The sequence below is a fragment of the Panicum virgatum genome, chromosome 7K, assembly GCF_016808335.1.
Source record: "Panicum virgatum strain AP13 chromosome 7K, P.virgatum_v5, whole genome shotgun sequence".
NCBI lineage: Eukaryota > Viridiplantae > Streptophyta > Magnoliopsida > Poales > Poaceae > Panicum > Panicum virgatum.
Window position 1 is genome coordinate 40,291,496 of NC_053142.1, and position 18,778 is coordinate 40,310,273.

General features: G+C 46.9%; 3 protein-coding genes across 4 annotated transcripts; all 3 read left to right on the forward strand.

Moving 5' to 3' along the window:
• The first annotated feature begins 477 nt into the window (after positions 1-477).
• Positions 478-4,543, forward strand: LOC120642520 (UPF0426 protein At1g28150, chloroplastic-like). 2 transcript variants are annotated; one of them, XM_039919083.1, is made up of 4 exons: positions 478-637; positions 725-853; positions 1,523-1,706; positions 4,252-4,543. In XM_039919083.1, exons 1-3 carry the CDS (start codon positions 575-577, stop codon positions 1,703-1,705), a joined length of 375 nt encoding a protein of 124 aa, XP_039775017.1. In that variant the 5' UTR covers positions 478-574; the 3' UTR covers position 1,706; positions 4,252-4,543. The 2 variants fall into 2 exon arrangements, with proteins under 2 accessions (XP_039775017.1, XP_039775016.1); XM_039919082.1 differs by having other exon boundaries at positions 4,288-4,543.
• Positions 4,544-5,233: 690 nt separating this feature from the next.
• On the forward strand, positions 5,234-6,335 carry LOC120642573. The gene has a single exon (XM_039919158.1). It carries the CDS (start codon positions 5,609-5,611, stop codon positions 6,053-6,055), a length of 447 nt encoding a protein of 148 aa, XP_039775092.1. The 5' UTR covers positions 5,234-5,608; the 3' UTR covers positions 6,056-6,335.
• A 5,553-nt stretch (positions 6,336-11,888) lies between these two features.
• Positions 11,889-17,119, forward strand: LOC120642387 (ABC transporter G family member 11-like). The gene is made up of 10 exons (XM_039918894.1): positions 11,889-12,592; positions 13,696-13,985; positions 14,077-14,248; positions 14,383-14,505; positions 14,618-14,746; positions 14,857-15,051; positions 15,182-15,268; positions 15,354-15,626; positions 16,305-16,412; positions 16,499-17,119. Exons 1-10 carry the CDS (start codon positions 12,122-12,124, stop codon positions 16,829-16,831), a joined length of 2,181 nt encoding a protein of 726 aa, XP_039774828.1. The 5' UTR covers positions 11,889-12,121; the 3' UTR covers positions 16,832-17,119.
• The last annotated feature ends 1,659 nt before the right edge of the window (positions 17,120-18,778 follow it).

Consider the following 18,778-nt stretch of genomic DNA (forward strand, 5'->3'; position numbering starts at 1 on the left):
TACACATCATCATGCAGCCCTAAAGCTCCAGGGGATTGAGAAACGCGCCGAAGCTCCTACCTAGGATTGCAAAATGCATCACACTCATGCTCGATGTGTGAGCAAAGTGTGCCCGGAAAACCGGCTGAAGCAAAAGCTTTTCCGTTTTCCTTTTTTTCCCTTTGAGAGTGCAAAAACTGTGGGTCTCTGGAGGTTCCGTTCCTCCCGCATCCGCAGGCGGCTGACGCGCAAGAAACCGAAAAACGGCAGCCGGTCAGTCAGCCGGGTCTTATTATATTCGACAGAATGGGCCGCCGATGCTTTCTTCCTCTCAGCGAACAGCCCACCAACCGACCTTGACTGGCCCAACAAATACGGTCGAGCCAGGAGCCGAGCCCAATACTGCGGGGTGTTGCCGGACGGGCCGACGGGCCGCTTCAGGCAACGAGTGGCCCTCCAGGCCCGCCTCGCGCGTCTCCATCCATTGCCCCGTGTTCCACGGCTGCAAGAAAAATATCCTCCGTCGCCGGCCTCCGGCTCCGAGGCGAGGAAGGCTCCCGAACGGTCGAACACTGGAGGCGTCTGCTCGCTACCCATGGCGACTTCTACTGTTGTTGCTGCTGCTCAGCTCTGCCCCAGCCCGCGGTTTCCTGCCGAGGTAAAGCCGCCCCACTCTTGGAACAGGAACATTTGCGTACTTTCGCACGAGTTTAAATGGGTATCGCTTTGCTCTGTTCCGTTGTAGTTGTCGAAGAGGGGGTCTCCCAGTGCGGTTGCTGGGCGGACGAGGAGGAGGAGAAAGGGAGCGGCGGGGGTCGTGCGAGCATGCTTCAATCCTCTAGGGGACGAGCGTATCCTCCGAGAAGCCATTAAGGTAAATTTTGTCTTGACTCATTTTCAGATTTCCCTCCCTTATCCAGGATTGGAGATTGTTCCAGCTTTCGTTGATTCTATTGATGATGACATGAGGCTTTAGATAGCTTCTCTTGGTGCTGGAATGTGAAATTAACCATTCAATCCGACTCGTACACCTAGATAGTTGGTAGCTAGCTGTAGTCTCAGTTTCAGGCTTTCAGCATTACTTCTTGTCTTTTGTACGCTTGTAAAGTTATCCTGGAAAATGGGGAATTTTATGCAACCGTCGAAATCCAGATTTGTTTCGATGTTCATGATGATGGAGAAACTTCATAGTGATCTATGGAGTTGGCTCTTTCTTAATTAAACATTCCTGTGGTCTCTTAACCTTTGCGGTGCACATGCTATGACAACTCTCATCGATGTAGGCAAAACTAACAAAATTGACCCTCAACTTGATATTTAGACATATTATTTATTTATTTATTGTCATCTATGTTCCAATCTCGTCAATTTAGGGAATTAGGATGCTTTGTGGAAATGGAAAATTGCAGATATTTCATGAAAGAGTAGCTACAACGTTAGCAGCATTCATCAAACAATACTAATACTCTCTCTAGTCTGGAATTTACTTTTCTTGCTTTTTTAAGCCAGAACAGATGATGATATTTAACTACCATGTTTGTAGGAGCCAGTAGCATTCCTGGGTGGTGTGTTTGCTGGCCTCTTGAGGCTTGACCTGAATGAGGATCCTCTCAAGGAATGGATCACTCGGACAGTGGAGGCTTCTGGAATAGCTGAGGAAAACAGCTCTGAAGAATCAAGTGAGGCAGATCAAAATGATGCACCTCAGCAAATTGAGATTGAGTGAGGTGCACTGGCTACCTTTTGTCTGCTTTTTTTTTTATGGAATACCTTTTGTCTGCTTAACATCTTTTCCTTGTAACTTATCCTGAACATCTGTAATACCTGAGTCATTACATGCTTGCTCAAAATTTTATGTGCTTATATTGTTTTTGAGTCAAACATTGGATTAACATTGATAATACAAACATTTGGGCCTTGGTTTTGTTCTACCACTCCTATTTCATAATATTAGGCACCAGTCCTCAATATGGTATCAGGGCCAGAGGTCTCTAGTTCGAATCCTGGCGGGCGCGATTAAATAAAATAATTGCAGCTGACTTAATTTCGATGTTTGAGGCCTGAGGGAGCCTGCACGTGGGGGAGAGTGTTGAAGTATAAGTGAATTGCCCACCTCTTCCCATCAACTTAAGCTTTTAGGTTGAATTGGTTGGTGCATGCAACTCAATAAAACTAAACTTTTGCCATTAGTGTAAATGTATAACTGCAGACTGTATTACTAGTACATGAAAAGTTACAAAAGTGAACCGAAAGCAAATATGGTGTGTTTGTGTTTTCCAACTAACTCTATAGATGATTGCATCAATTCATTTCTCAAATGTTGCAAACTTTGACTCTCATTATGTGTTGGAGCCCATATTGTTAAATGGAAGCAGTTGTTGCCCAACAATAAAATGAATTTCACTTATACATGTATTAGGAAGTAGTTGAGTAATCAAACATCTTTCCATTTCTAAACTGGCTGGTAAGCACATGCGTTCAAGTTTTGCCTGCGCTTCAGCTTCGAATATTTTTGTCCTACTTGTTGAGTTCCTGATATCAGAACAGTGTAGTGATGACCTCGCGTATTCATTGGCTTCTAGAGTTTTATGTGGGCATCCGCTGGATACTAGAATCAGTGAATGTACAAGTGACCAATCATCACTCTACATGGAGAAAGGATCTTCCATGGTTTTTTTGGTGAATAGGATTTGAGTGTACAACACATCTGAATTTTGAGTTTGGGGTGTGAATGTCTTCTGAAAGTGCAATCTCTTGATTCATGAACTTGCATGTTTTGAACAAACTTCAAATGTGTATTCAAATGGACCAGTTTGCTAAACTAACTACCCTCAGTAAAAGAAATCAGCTTTTCTTGTAGCATATAAATTACTCTGGAGACCTGCTGCTCTTACATGGTTTTAGTTTGCATACTACATGGAAATAAGATATAAATAATTTGCATTGCAAATATCAAACTTAAGTAAAATATAGCAAAAAAATTTCAACTCTTAGACAGATTGTTGTGGGGGAGAAAAAGGCATGCATTTTTACTAACAAAAAGAACTAGATTTCTTTATAATAAAATAAATGGTAAAAAAACTTTCATGTCACTGATGTATTGCATATTTGTGAGGCATACTTGGTGATAATTTTTCTTTTAAATGCTATTAACTGTTTAGTTTGCTATATCCTACTCTCTTGGTTTCGTCTAGAATGATTCTATGCATTTAAGCTACTTCTGTGCTTCAACAGTGACAATGTTCTTATCATGGTAGAAAGTTGAAGGTAGGTGTCATTCTCATTGTCCAATTGAAGGAAAGGTCACTATTTAGAACATTACCAAAATTTTAGAATATTTTAGGTTATAAGGGGTGATAAGATTATTGAGCAAATTGAACGTATATGTCAAACAGTCATCTTTTCTCTTGCTTTCTTGAGCAAGAAAGTTACCATTCTGTATGAACTTGGTGGATCTTCTCTTGCCTCCTGCTGTTTGTGGGACACTCTTTTCATCTGGATTTCTCACACTGATAAGTATCCCCATATTATTCTCTTCCATACATTCTTTTGTGTACATCTAGACAGGAAGTTAAGTCGTCATATTTCCCAGCTGTTTGGCTTCTCTCATCACTGATCCTTTTAGAAATGCATCAATGGTTTTGGTGAATTTATTATAATATCTGGTACTATATGTTACTACTTACAGCTTTTGTATGGTTACCAAAACGCACCTCTGGCTAGACTTGGTTATGGTATAAAATGGAGCGTGCTTTTTGGACAAATTTGCATGCATCATTCTCGTCTGTCCTGTCTACTAAATGCTTGATAATACGTCGATAGTCATGTTTATAAAATTCGACTCATTACATCATCACTCTGTTGTGTTCGGAAGGGTAGGTACAAACACCATATGCAATGACTAAGACTAATTAGGTATGACACAGTGGAGTTTGTTGTGTGTTTGTTGGGAGATTGGTCGTTTGTGGTTCCAAATTAAAATGGGCGGACTATGTTCTGTTCTGTAGTTCTGTGTATGTCGGAAGATTATTGTGCCATGCCTAGTGAGCAATGACCGGTGATATATGAAAGTTGGGCAGATTCCTTTTAATGCATGGTGCCCCACTTGAAACTGACTGATAAAAACTCATTTTATCTAGTCGGTGGGTTTTATTTTTATTTGATTTTTTCATTTGAAGGTCTCTGTACAAGTCCACATTTGTGTTTGAACTTTTTGACGAACTCTGAGCTGGGTATTTTTCTTCTGCCTGGAAAATTTATCAATCATTGCAGTTTGGTCTCTCTTTCCGTCCTCTCTCAACCGTGCAGGGCAAATCAGACTGTTGGGCGGTGCTTTCCAACTAATCCAATGATGGGCGTGGATCAAGCAGGAATGGCTATCGGAATATCCTTCGCCTGCAAGTCTCCAGCTCCAACTTGCGAGGCGTGCTGTTATGGCACAAGTCTGCACGGTTGGCACTCTAGAAACCAGAAGCTGTAACTTGTTGATTTGATCCAAAGCTACTGACGTGAACCTGAGTGATACTATCAATGCAACCACTAACTACTTGATGATGACTGGAACGTATTCCCGCTACCGACTTTCTATGCTTCTCACAATCTCACTTGATGATTACTGGAACGTATTTCCGCTAGACCTTTTATGCTTCTCACTGGAAAGGGATCGCCCTTTCACTCTGACAAAGAAACGGCATGAATAATTTTAACGCTTCAGAACATTTCCTGTAACATGGGAAAAGTTATCGGCTAATAATTTGGAATATGATGCTAGTAGGTACCAAGTGACGAGATTAAGAATAAACGAACGTCAGGATAATGTGCGCAGCACATGTTTTCATTTGCTACTTGACAGGCATTTACAGAGCATCCTTGAAGTGAGGCAACTATTTTTTTTTTGAAATACAAGTGAGGCAACTATTATTTGTAAAGACGAGTACCAGAACATGTACAGTAGCAGTCTTTCGCAGCACCAGCGTATGAGATTTCAACTTAAGAACGGCATGATTGTAAGCGCTGCGGCACACATGAATACATGATACATCATTGTTTTGTGCTGATTCACATTATTCAGCTGGTCATAGAACAGACACCTGGCAGATAATAGGTGCCCTGTCACCTGACTTGTCCCTTTCTTTCTTCATTTCTTTTTTTTTTCGCAAGTCCATTTCGTACACCTATATTCCTGGTGTGGCGTGTGAAGAAGAATGGCACAATCGTGCATGAAAGTGACTTGCCCCTACAACCAGCTCAAATGACCTCATCAAGCTTGCCAGGAATTTTACAAGGCAAAAGCAGCTGGGTTCCATTCCATGCCATCTTGTGCTCTACTTGTCAGGTCACCAGCCGGCTTATCTACTTCGATCCAACCCAGAGCCGAGACTTGGAGAGTGCTCTCCGTCGCCGTTGCAACCATGGCGGCTCAGTGCTCACGCTTCATGCCCCGCCCTGTTCGTCGTCACCACGCATTCGACGTTCGCTGCAGTTAGGTTGCTCATGCAGATGTCCCCATGCCATCCTGACGACTTTACTTTCTCCTATATAAGAGGAGTGTGTTTAACAGTACATCGATTACCGTGAGTTGATCTGCACTAAGCGTACTGAACCTGCGGCGTCACGGTCAACAGCAAGCATGAAGAGCTCCGGCGTCGTGCTAGTGCTCCTGCTGGCCATCGCCACGGCGAGCTGCAGGCACTCGCTCGCCGCCGCCGCCGCCGCCGCAGACGCTCACGAGAGCGGCGCCAGCATTCCGGCGATCCTGGGCCGCGAGCTGCGGGGGTTCATCGCCAGGGCCGGCAACATCTTCCGGTCGGCGGGGGGTGGCGCCTGGCGCGCCGCGAACGCCACCGCGTCCGCGTCCGCCGCCGAGGCGAAGAACCTGCGCGCCGTGGCGGCGGCCCGGCGGAGGCGCCCCGCCGCCCGGAAGTCCGCGGCCGGCTGCGTGAGCGCCGCGGCGTGCCGGAAGAGGCGCGTGATCTGCGCCAAGCGGTGCTACCGCGCCTCGCGCGCCGCCGCCGGCCTCACCCACGTCCCCTCCCGGTGCGTCGTCAAGTGCAGGAAGTGCGTGCCCACCTGCTAGCAAGCTCTGCTAGGTCGCCGCCGGCCGCCGATCCGATGTGATCCGCAAAACATGTTCTTAATTTTGTCTACTATTATTCCCCGCCGTACGCCGTAGGTTATTAGCCATAGCTAGCATCTTGCTGCTGCTTCTTGTCGATCGTCGTAGGCTCAGTACGCGGAATAAAGATGCGAAACCTGTTCCATGATGCAGTAGGTGTGTAGTAGCGCCAGTGAATAGTGTGGTTTCTACACTGTACCCCCCGTCAGCAACGTTTTGGAGTTTGGATTCAATTTTCTCCACTTGAATGCTGTTACGCCTATCTACTTCCAAGAGTCCATGACCCGTATGGTGGTGCACTAGTGCTCCAGTGCTGTAGTACACTGGCAACTTGTGTAGCTGCTAGCACAACTTGTGTAGACAGTAGAGACATGCATCCATGGCTTGCAGCTGTAGCTGTGGGATATGGGCGCGCATGGCCGGCCCCTCTCCGACCCGAGCTTGCTGACGGCCGGGAAGGCCGAACGAACTGCTAACCGTCTGCACTTTCAATCAAGTAGACACGTGCCGAGGACGGTGTCGTCAGATGGGCACGATCATTGCTCGGCAATGGCAAGCGCCACCACCTAACGCTGCCTGCCTTTGGGTCAGAAACGAAAGAGACCTCGCCATTACTGTGTGTGGTTTGCGGTTGAGAGTCCGATCGATCCGGAGCCGTGGCTGCTGCCACAATTATTCCTCCCCCACCCCATCTTCCCGACCTGCGCGCGAGCCGTACGGGGGGAGAAACCCCTGCCCGCTTTAGCTCGAGACGTGGCCACTACGCCCCCCCAAGCTCCCCGGCACGGGTCACGCGTGGCCTGCCGCGCGCCTGCCCGGCGCTGGCCAGGAGGGAAGCTTCCTTGCCATCACGCTCGCACGCATTGATTCAACAGTGATCTATGCAAGCCTTCAAAAAAAAAACAGTGGTCTGTGCGGCAGTGCGCGGTCACGTCGATCGGTTACTGCTGTTGGTGCGGATTTTTCTACGACCGTAGGGGGATGCTAGCTAGCTATACGAGATCGCTTTCTGAAGGGGAAGGAGAGGTCTGGGCAGCACTGTAGATGGATTTAGACGAGTCCTGTATTATCATTAGCATGCTAGTACGACAAACATTATCCCCAATTAAAAAAAACTTAATGGTGGGCGCTAGTGTACTGTACAATACATTATACGTTTTCAGTCTCAGACCATCATGGCATCATAATGGTGGAGACGGGCCGTCAGGGCCCAGGGATCCAAGCGGAGAACAGCTGCCGCCCCGCAAGCCGCCAGGGAAATCCCGGCCGCGGGCTGTGCCCCTGACTCCTGGAATCGGAACCGGTCGATCGGCTGGCGATCGCCATCGCGCGCGGTTGCGCATCTCCATTCCGTCGTAAACCCGGCGGGAGGGAGGGAGGGGAAGAGGATAGACAGATGCGCGCAGCCGCTGCGGATCGACGACCCGACGTGACGCGTGCGGGCGGTTGGGTTGGAGGAGGAGGCGCAGCGCGGCCGGAGCGGTCGGCGGGCGCGGGGCTCATTACTTGCCCGGCGCCGCGCGAGGCCGACGTGCAACCACACGGCACGGCACGCCCACCTCCTGGCACGACGGGCAACGCCACCCGCGTGAGCGCGACGACCGCGGCGTGGTGGTTTCCTCCGGGTACGGGTCGGCCGCCCCATTCCCATTGGTCGCTGCCCGCGGCACGGGGGTTTCGTTCTCTCGCCCGCGCGCGCCTCGGCCAACGGCGTCGCCATTAATATTAATTCGTCTCCACGGCGGCCGGCCCGGTGGCCAGTAGCAGTAGCCCTGGTGCTCTGTACTAGTACTCGGTAGCTAGCAGGATCAGAGGAGTAGCTAGCGCGCGCGGCGTGGTCAAACCCCTGGCGGACTCGTCACCACTCGTCTTGTTGGGAGGGTGGCAGTTGGGGCCATGCATCTGATTTTCAGTCTCAGCTATACCAGCTCTACGGCTTACCAGAGCAACAGTCAACCGTGTCCGTCCGATCCGGGCCGTACATGCGAGAGTTTTGAACGGAGTTTTGGAGGCATCATGCGCGATCAACAAAGCGAGAGAGAGAGAGAGAGAGTCGACACAGCAGGCAGCGGTCACGCATGACTTGCCGGCGTGGCGACGCGAAACTTGTTGCGGCAACTAACCGCCCATGGTAAGGTGAGTACGGGAACCGACCGGTCGAACACAGCTCGCGCTGCGGGCGCCGCCGCGGGCGGTTAACCTAGCAAGGGGCAAGGACGCGTGGGGTCTTGGAAATTGGAGACGATTTGCTCTCGTCAACTTTGTCACCAGCTGCTCTGTTGCCGGGCACTCCGTCGCGGCGCCATTTCTGCGCCCGTCCGTCCTCTCGCGATCCATCAACGCGAACGTCGAGTACTACCACTGTGTCGCACCGTACCAATAATTATCTTTAATCAATATACTACAAAACATGAGCTTTAGGCACTGTTTAGTTCCCACCCCGTAAACACAAAAAAATCATAAACACAAAAAAGTGAAAATAAATCTTACTAATTTGAAGTACTAAATGAAGTCTATTTACAAACTTTTTGCATGGTTGGGTTGTAAATCGCGAAACGAATCTAATGAGCCTACTAATCCATGATTTGCAACAGTAATGCTACAGTAACCATCCGCTAATTATTGATTAATCGTGGATTAATTAGCAACATTAGATTCGTCTCACGATTTACAAGCCATCTGTGCAAAAAGTTTTGTAAATAGACATCATTTAGTACTTCAAATTGACAAGATTTCCACGCAAAATTTTTTTGTGTTTATATGTAAAACGATCTAAACACACCCTTAGTTTCCATTGTTCATCACGAACTAGCTAGGGAACCATCATGCATGTGATGTGAGTACGAGTCTAGATTAATTAACACTGTGGTATCCTCATAAACATGCTCTCTGAATGAACACAAGTATATCAGATTTGTCATGCCAAATTGCATTGACATGCGCCCCTTTCATGAGCAACTCATGTCAGGCCTGTCATGCCATATGCTCCATCAGGCCATAGTACTCCCAAGTCCCCAAGTGCACGCCATCGCTGGATGTTGTTTCCGGCCGGTGAATCAGAAAAAAAAAAAGGAGGAGACGGGCCGCCGGCGGGGCGCGAGGATTGAATGCTCGCACAGGAACCGAGAATTATGGGGATAACAAAAGGGGCCGGGGGCCGGCGACGAGTCGGAGGGAAAGGAAGGGCATGGCGATGAAGGGAAAAAAGTACAACGCCAACGCCAACCAGTACCGCTATAAATGCGCGCGCCTGCCGCCCTGCACCTGGCTGGCTGCATCTCTCGTCTCATCTCCAGAGTTTACGTTTTCGTTTTTGAAAAAAAATTCGGTGACCACCGGAAACGGTATACCGGCCGAAATTTCGTGGTTTTTCGGTAATTTCGATCGGGAAGAGTTTTCAAATTCAAAATTCCGAAATTTCGGTATACCGGCCGGTTTTTTCGGTGCATCTCGCCGGTTTTTTCGGTGCTTTTCACCGAAAAATGATGGAAACAGTTGGAAAATGATGGGGAAATTATGTATTTGTGAAAAGAAATTGAAAATTTTGAGGAGTTTGCCCTAATTATGTCTATATTTATAGATTATAATACACAACATATAAAAAACTCCAGCACACAATGAGAAATACGAAAACGAAACACATAATTCATGTCCAAAGTGCACACGTACTTAGTCCAAAGTACAAAGTCTATTAAAATTATTACAATTAAGTCCGTAGTCCAATTAATACAACACATTGCTTCCACAGTAATCGAAAGTATTGTCCATCCATAATCCATGTAGCAAATGCATAGTCTCTGCATATGAAGATTTTGTATGAAATGAATGGAATAACTAGAAAAAATGAAATATAGATATAAAAACTTTTCGGTTGCTTAAGTACCTGCGTTCTTTACTCCTCATAGATGGTGAGACTTAAGCAAATTTTGACCTACCAAATCAACTTAGATTTTGACTCCTCATAGCAAATTCATCATTTTGACCTACCAAATTTTCACTCCTCATAGAAAATTCATCATTTTGACCTACCAAATCAACTTAGATTTGAATGATTTCAAGTGCTATAAGCTAATAAAAATCCCTAGTTTTTTATCATAATTTTTGCCGATTTTTTGACGGTTATTTATAATTTTTTTGAAATTTTAAAATTCGAAATGAAAAATACCGAAAACACCGGTATACCACTTTCCGGTACCTACCGAAAACGGTAAATTCACCGGTTTTTCGCCGGTTTACCGCCGAAAAGTTAAACCCTGCTCATCTCTCATCCGTCTCCGTCTCCGGCCGGCAGCTCCGCCTCTCCCTCTCCTCTCGCCTTCATCATGTGGCGTGCGGCGCGGCCATGCGTGTCTGGACGGCGTCGGCGTCGGCGCCGCGCCGACACGTGTGGCGTTGCGTGCCATCGCGGTTTGACTTGCGTTCCCTCGCTGGTGGGCGGTGGTCGGGCTGATCTGGCGTGAGAGGAAAATACTGTTGACTGGCTGACTGACTGGTGGCCAAGCTGATTTGACGTGAGAGAAAAATATTGTTGCTGGTTGGATGAAGCTGCCAGCCGAACAAGGGCCCGAATCCAGTTCGACGGTCAACGTACGTCGTTTTTAGCTGTAACCATGCGATGCTGCGGCTGCCGGTGCACGGGTCTGCCCAATTGACCGCGAACGACGACGATACAGCTCGAGAAATAGGGCAGTGCGCCTCCAGGGCCATCAGGTCTTTAGGAAAACATCAATTTCCCATCTACCACTAGCGTGAGCAGTTGAGCCAGATGGTGCTGATGAACCTCGCTACTACTAGGTTAATTTCATTAGGTTTCCATGCTGTTATACTAACTAACTAGGATGATACCAAAAAAAGCACAACTGCACAACACACATTAGTAAGAACTGTATGCGGGGCGGGGGGTACCAATCTCAGCGAGAGTTTCATAGCTTGAGCATTACATTTTATATCACGTCAGCAAATTTGTTGGTACGAGAAGAGAGGAGGTGTTTTATGAGATGATGGAGAAGTTTTATCATCGATTAGCAGTGTTCCATCCAAATTAGTGTACGATGATACTCCAACTGCCACTCGATGGTGCTGACACGAGGCGATGGGAGGAAGAAGACCCAAGGAACGGAGACAATTTGGTTGGAAGTTTGTTAAGTGGTGGCCTCACAGTCAAGATGGAAATGGGCCGACCCGGCCCTGGCCTTGGACCCGGCCCCATGGCCTCAAGGCCAATTCCAGGGGTCATGGGTCGACCCATTTTTCCTAGATGTTATGGTTTTAATGGCCCATTGGTTATTATGGGCCGACTCAAATATTTTTCTATAATCATAAACAATGAATACTATGAACATTTTTAGAAAAGATAAGATTCAAGATTAATATATATCACAATAATATGTTAAGATTGTTAGCAATGCATCAAATTAAATATATTTACTAGCGGTCCATGATTTCAATTTTATCCATTTTCACTTCCAACGTATAATATTCCTCATTATATTTTGAAGTATATAAAATCTAACATATTTTGAAGTATATAGAATCTAACATATTTTGAAGTATATAGAATCTAACAAATTATGACTAGTTGTATTTATTCAAAAGAATGAAGAAAATCAATAAATTAAATGAAAAAATATTAATATGACAAGTGAGTCGACCCATAATACCCATCGGGTCAATAGATACCGGCCCTATTGACCCATTTTGGAATTTAGAATCGGCCCTATAACCCATTATCCCTATTTTTTTTTGGATCGGATCAACTACGGTCGACCCGACAAATTTCCATCCATACCTCACAGTGGCTCGCCCTCTCTTGCCTCCATTGCTAGCTGCTCTCTGATTGATCCATCCATCCATTAACTCCCCCCCTCTTTATTGTGCATGCATGCTTTTATAACTCCTGCCGCGCTAGCTGCCCCTCCACCGCATCGACCGGGACGGTCTCTCCAGACGCTGCCTAGCATCCTCTCTTCCTGACCTCCCAGCCCTCCCTCCAAGCAGTCTCTCCGATCCTTGAGCCCGCAGCCAGCCATGAGGCCGGGCGGAGGAGGAGGAGACCCGCAGGGCGGCGACGGCGGCGCGACGCGGCGGACCGCGGCGGCCGGGCAGGCCATGGTGGAGCTGCAGGCCAACGCGTCGGCGGCGGCGGGCGGCGCCGCCATGGTGGTGGGGCTCAGCCCGCTCAGCGAGACGCTGTGGCGGGACAGCAAGGCGCTCCCGCCGGGCGCCGGCCCCGCCGCGCTCATCGCGGACGTGTCGGCCAGGCTCACCTGGAAGGACCTCTGCGTCACCGTGGCGCTGGGCCCCGGCAAGACGCAGACGGTGCTGGACTCGCTCACCGGCTACGCCGAGCCCGGCTCGCTCACCGCGCTCATGGGGCCCTCGGGCTCCGGCAAGTCTACGCTCCTCGACGCCCTCGCCGGCCGCCTCGCCACCAACGCCTTCCTCTCCGGCAACGTGCTCCTCAACGGCCGCAAGACCAAGCTCTCCTTCGGCGCCGCGGTACGCTCCGAACTGACGTGCCGCCCATTTTATCTGCATCCCCCTTCTGCTTCCCTTCCTTTCCGGTTCATTTTTGAGTCGGCTAAGCTCGATGCGGTAGTACTCCCATCCAAAAATGAAGCAGAAAAATCACCCTTCTATTTTTGAGCAACCAGATATTCCCTACTACCACTTCAGTTCAGAACTTGAGATCGTCCATATATAGCAGCTAGTAATACCGTTAAGGTTTTCCTAGATAGGATCATCTTTGGACCGTGGAAGTTCGAATCTTTCACACCCATATAAACTGGCATCTCGCAACATGCAAATCGTTTCTGAACTATCTGAAGGGGACCAGGATCTGGTAATACGCATGGTGTGCATGCATAATACTGGTAAATTAAAAACCATAAATAGGTTTCCCCAAAAAATCAAGAAGATAATCCTACGTGGCTAGCTGTTCACATATTCACTAGGAGTAGTGCTTTCTGTGTTGAACTACACTTGACTAGCTACTACTAGTGCAGGAGTGGTGCCACTCTAGCAGGTAGGGGCAAACAGCTCATTTCATGTCGGCCAAGGCCGGGAGAGATCGGCTAGCCGGCAAGGTATTATGAGCGACTTATAAACGTCCAATCCGGCCGATTCGGGCCGTTTATTTTCGCATCCGTCCCCGATGGCGAAAGGGCGCGGCTACGCCTACGCGTACCAGACCGTCCGATCTGGCCTGTAATGCAGTTAGGTGCCGTGGATTCAATTCGCCCCGGCCCAGCGGCTCCATGGCGCCACCACTGCCAACTCATTCAAACTCAGACCGTACTCGCCGTTTCTGAAATTTTTGCACTGCCATCTTCTCGTGGATTAATTCTGAGAGGGAAAAAAATTGGGAGTGAGACTGAAGTCACCTACACGGCATAAATTCAGACAGCTGGGCTTGCTCTCCGATCCTGCTCCGAATTTATGGTGATACGGGGCCGTTCGGTTGCGGCGGTGGGGAAAGAAGCTGGTTAATTTATCTGATGCCATGTGGCGGTTAATCACCGCTGATTTCTTAGTTAGAAGCTGGATTAATTTTTGTGTTTTAGTAGTTTGGTGCGGGGCTGATGATGGGAGATGGTGTGCAGGCGTACGTGACGCAGGACGACAACCTGATCGGGACGCTGACGGTGCGGGAGACGATCGGCTACTCGGCGCTGCTGCGGCTGCCGGACAAGATGCCGCGGGAGGACAAGCGCGCGCTGGTGGAGGGCACCATCATCGAGATGGGGCTCCAGGACTGCGCCGACACCGTCATCGGCAACTGGCACCTCCGCGGGGTCAGCGGCGGCGAGAAGCGCCGCGTCAGCATCGCGCTCGAGCTCCTCATGCGACCGCGCCTCCTCTTCCTCGACGAGCCCACCAGCGGCCTCGACAGGTACCTTCTTTGCCTGCCAGATCACTACTCCTGAATGTTACCGGGGAAGAAGAATTCAAATTAACCGCGCTCCGATTGTGTGCATGTGCAGCTCGTCGGCGTTCTTCGTGACGCAGACGCTGCGGGGCCTGGCCAGGGACGGCCGGACGGTGATTGCATCCATCCACCAGCCCAGCAGCGAGGTGTTCGAGCTCTTCGACATGCTCTTCCTGCTGTCAAGTGGCAAAACCGTCTACTTCGGCCAAGCATCGCAAGCATGTGAGGTAGTTATGACTTTTTTTCTCCCCACTCTCCATCACTGCTAGCAGTTGGCACCAGGATGCCATGCCTCCACACTGCTGTAATTAGACACGGCACAACAGCGTGATCGGACGACTGACTCCTTGCTCGGCTGCAGTTCTTCGCTTCAGCCGGTTTCCCTTGCCCGCCTCTGAGGAATCCGTCGGACCATTTCCTGAGGTGCGTCAACTCCGACTTTGACAAGGTGAAGGCCACCCTCAAAGGATCAATGAAAGCAAGGGTAAGAAGCTAACTGATCTATAGACAAATCCAATAATAAAACGTTCAAATCAACCTTGATGCCTTGTTCGCTGCTGTAAATAAATGATCTAACTTTTGGCGTTCATGAAAAGATTGAGAGGTCCGACGACCCACTGGATAGGATGACCACATCAGAGGCCATCAGGAAGTTGATTGCATCATACAGCAGGTCCCAGTACTACTACGCCGCAAGGGAGAGAGTCAATGATATCTCACGAATAGTACGTGCTCTGAGTCATCAAGAGCAAACATTGATATGCTGTACCTGTTTCTCTTGTCCATAATCAATATCGCATCTGGGGGCAGGAAATAACCATCTTGTTCGTTGCAGAAAGGAACCGTGCTGGATTCAGGTGGCAGCCAGGCCAGCTTCCTGATGCAGGCTTGCACCCTGACCAAGCGCTCGTTCATCAACATGTCACGGGACTTTGGGTATTACTGGCTCAGGCTTCTCATCTATCTCCTCGTGACCGTCTGCATCGGCACAATATACCTGGACGTCGGCACCAAATACACATCCATCCTGGTAAGAATAAAGAAAAGAAATCAGTTATGAACTTCTGGGCTGGGCTGATATGAATGTACAATATGTAGTCACATGAGCAGTCATGAAGGATATGAATGATTTTAATGCATTCACTACCTTGTCTCTGCAGGCCCGGGCTGCTTGTTCTGCATTCGTCTTTGGGTTCGTTACATTTATGTCCATCGGAGGATTCCCTTCATTTGTCGAAGAAATGAAGGTGAAATTCAGACGCTACTATTTTATCTGCAAGTTAGAAAATGCTGTATGAATTGTCCTCACCTTCCCTTGCTTTATTTATATAGGTTTTCCAGCGGGAACGGCTGAATGGGCACTATGGTGTTGCGGCATTTGTCATCAGCAACACCATCTCAGCAACACCGTTCCTGATTCTGATATGCTTTTTGTCGGGAACCATATGCTACTTTATGGTTCGCCTCCATCCCGGTTTCGAACACTATATCTTCTTCGTCTTGAACTTATACGCCAGTGTCACCGTGGTCGAGAGCTTAATGATGGTCATTGCCAGTGTAATTCCCAATTTTCTCATGGGTATCATCATAGGAGCTGGAATTCAGGTATGACATTTTTACCTGTTTCTCATGTCATTTTCTGTGCCCTTATAACCTATTTTTGCTTGGGTTATGTATTAGGATATGTTGTTATGGATGTGATTATAAAGAAAAAACTTGTGACTGCAACCAATTTTATTCGAATATCCATAGAGTGGACAGGATCAAATCACCTTGAACAAATGCAAAAGGAAAAACACAGAAGCTGATAGCTTGTTCAGTTCAGCTGTTAGGTCTGCACTTTAATTATGGCATAAGTTGACATATACAACCATGTGACATTTAAGATGAATTCATGAATTAGAGAACCTCTAAAGTTGGTACAGTTTTCTAGGGCCATTATACATCAAAGGACTTTAACATGTGCTGATCCAAAGTCATCAAGCTTGTCGTATAACCAGTGCTGACCAGTATTATTTGGAGCTTCACTACATATGGACCAATACAAGTTCAGAAATTTCAGGACAGCATGAGAAATATTACATGCGAACTTTTAGTTACCATCAATGGCAAAAAATTTAAGTTACTTTAGCTATTACTGCAGAAGATATATTATTGGTAATGTAATGTTTCAGTTATGTTGAAAGTTTGATACCACCACACACAAACATCAATTTACTTCCTATAGACAGTTCCATCTTCGGGGCTTATCAAGAATTTTTTCTCACAATTTTCCTTGGACAGGGAATATTTATGCTGGTGTCTGGATACTTCAGACTTCCGTACGACATCCCAAAGCCATTTTGGAGATACCCCATGCAGTACCTCAGCTTCCATTACTGGGCACTGCAGGTAAATTTGGTTCCACACAGAAGCTGAGAAAATACAATACACGCTAGACTCATGAAACTTAACACTAAACTCTATACATTTAACAGGGCCAATGCCAAAACGACATGAAAGGCCTCATATTTGACAACCAGTACCCAGATCAACCCAAGATCCCTGGGGACTTTATCCTGAAGTACATCTTCGAGATCAACGTGGACAGGTCCAAGTGGATTGACCTGTCGGTTATCTTCAGCATGATCTTCATCTACCGCAGCCTGTTCTTCCTCATGATCAAGGTAAACGAGGACGTGCTGCCATGGATCCGTGGCAACATCGCCAGGAAAAGGATGCAGAACAAAGCCCCGAGCTCCACCTTCGGCAAGACGCCCTCCCTACGAGGCTATGTTGTGGATCCAGAGCTTGGGTCCAACGAGGGCTAGAGGACAAAGCTGGTTGTTTTGGGTGGTAGCAGGAATAGGCATTTCTCTCCCAGCTCTTGGTGTTATATTGTACGTATTTAAAAGATGAGAGGAACTGGTATCCTACGTTTTGGAGCCGAAGCTAATTTGGGTACAGGTATACATACATGTAATGTGAGCAAAGCGGCATGGGAAAGATGCCGAGTGAAACATAACTGATTGTTCAGGATTTATTTGGCTGCTTTTGAAAACAGGCGAAGAAATGGTTGGAACACTAAAGGCACCGAGAGTACGGCGCACATTGCTGCACTGTATCGTCACAATGATTTTGCTGGCTTCAGCATTACACAAAGTAGTACTGCATATTGAAGCAATTGTAAATGCTCCCTAACAAGATCAAAATGGTACTCTGTGATTAGTTAGGTTGTCAAGTTTCAAAACATTTCACATGGATTCATTCAAGTCGTGTTTGTAATGACTGACAATTTCTATATGACCAAGTTTCCAATCGACTTTAATCAGTGCAGCGAGTAGCAGGCACGAGCTAGTATATGTTTCAAGCCAGATCAAGAACCCTAGTAAGGTTATGTAAAAAAAGGATGATAGTACAGAATAATTTAGTCTGGTACCCTTTATGCCAGGCCAAAGGACATGGGTTCAACTTCAAAGCCTATCCCGCTTTCCATGTTCCAAGCGCTAACGAGTATCCATTTTACCTGTGTTCTACAATGCAACTTATACTCCAATTTTTTAATGAAGAAAATAGTCAATGTTGAATCTAATACAATGTTTCTATGTCTTGGACTCTTGGTGCCGTTAAAATAGAGTAAGGTTTACTAAAAACACGAGTATAGAGAACCTGGGATTCTCTTTGGAATAGAGGTGTCGGTCAGATAAACATGTGCTCTGGCATTCTTAAATGTCATGGTGGTAGATACAGAAGGCAACTGTAAGTAGAGCCAGATAAAGAGGCACAGTACAGATATCATGTGGTCTGCAGGCAGACGCTTGTTCAGATCAAGAAACGAGTAGGATGGGAGGACACAGTCGAGCGCATGGGCTCTACAGAAATCTTCCGAGAAAGATTCGGAGCATCAACCCTCGGATCCATTTTTGGGTAAAGGTTTTCTGTTTTAGATTTGTCTGCACTGTTTTTTCCACAACGTTCTCAGCTTAAAGTTGAAATTAAATTGAGGACCTGTTTAGTTTGCGAAAATGTTTGGATTTTGACACTGTAGCACTTTCGTTGTTATTTGACAAATAATATTCAATCATAGACTAATTAGGCTTAAAAGATTCATCTCGTACTAATTAGTTAGAATGTATAATTGATTATTTTTTTCAACTACATTTAATGTTCCATGCATGTGTCTGAATATTCGATGTGACGGATACTGTAGAAATTTTTTTGGGAACTAAACAGGGCTGAGCATCGGAGTAATCATAAGTTTTTCCTAAAGCAGGACTTGATTCACTGTGGCAATTTGTGGATAGCAGATCCTAAACAATCTATGAAAACAAATCTTCAGGAGAAATTGATTATCCAGATGTCCTCCCAAAACCTTGTTTTTTTTGCCCATTACTAATAATCACCAAAGCAATCATTGGTTATTATACTTAATTCTATACAGAATGCAACCTTTCCAGAATTGGGACCCATCTACATCGACACTACTGATCCATGTATTTACTTCTTGCAGGCTATCACATCTATTAAGTTTGAACAGACAAATCCATTTTGTCAACAGACGAAAACTCATAACTCTAGCGTTAGTATTCTGACAGGCACAAGCAAAAGAGGTCTATTTATGCCCTCGCACTTCCTTATGATTAACTAGCAAGGTGCCCCGCGCAATTTGCGCGGGTATCTAGTTTTTTCTTTAAACTTTTAGATTTTCTTACATTAGAAAAGTTGAATGCAAATAGTTTTGTTTAGTTGTATCCTTGTGATTGTCTTGTTCTAATGAT

Coding starts and splice junctions, on each gene's coding strand:
- LOC120642520 (XM_039919083.1), top strand. CDS start 575: ATGGCGACTTCTACTGTTGTTGCTGCTGCTCAGCTCTGCCCCAGCCCG. Junction 638..724: donor GCCCGCGGTTTCCTGCCGAG/GTAAAGCCGCCC, acceptor GTTCCGTTGTAG/TTGTCGAAGAGGGGGTCTCC. Junction 854..1,522: donor TCCTCCGAGAAGCCATTAAG/GTAAATTTTGTC, acceptor CCATGTTTGTAG/GAGCCAGTAGCATTCCTGGG.
- LOC120642573 (XM_039919158.1), top strand. CDS start 5,609: ATGAAGAGCTCCGGCGTCGTGCTAGTGCTCCTGCTGGCCATCGCCACG.
- LOC120642387 (XM_039918894.1), top strand. CDS start 12,122: ATGAGGCCGGGCGGAGGAGGAGGAGACCCGCAGGGCGGCGACGGCGGC. Junction 14,506..14,617: donor AAGGATCAATGAAAGCAAGG/GTAAGAAGCTAA, acceptor GTTCATGAAAAG/ATTGAGAGGTCCGACGACCC. Junction 15,269..15,353: donor CATTTGTCGAAGAAATGAAG/GTGAAATTCAGA, acceptor TTATTTATATAG/GTTTTCCAGCGGGAACGGCT.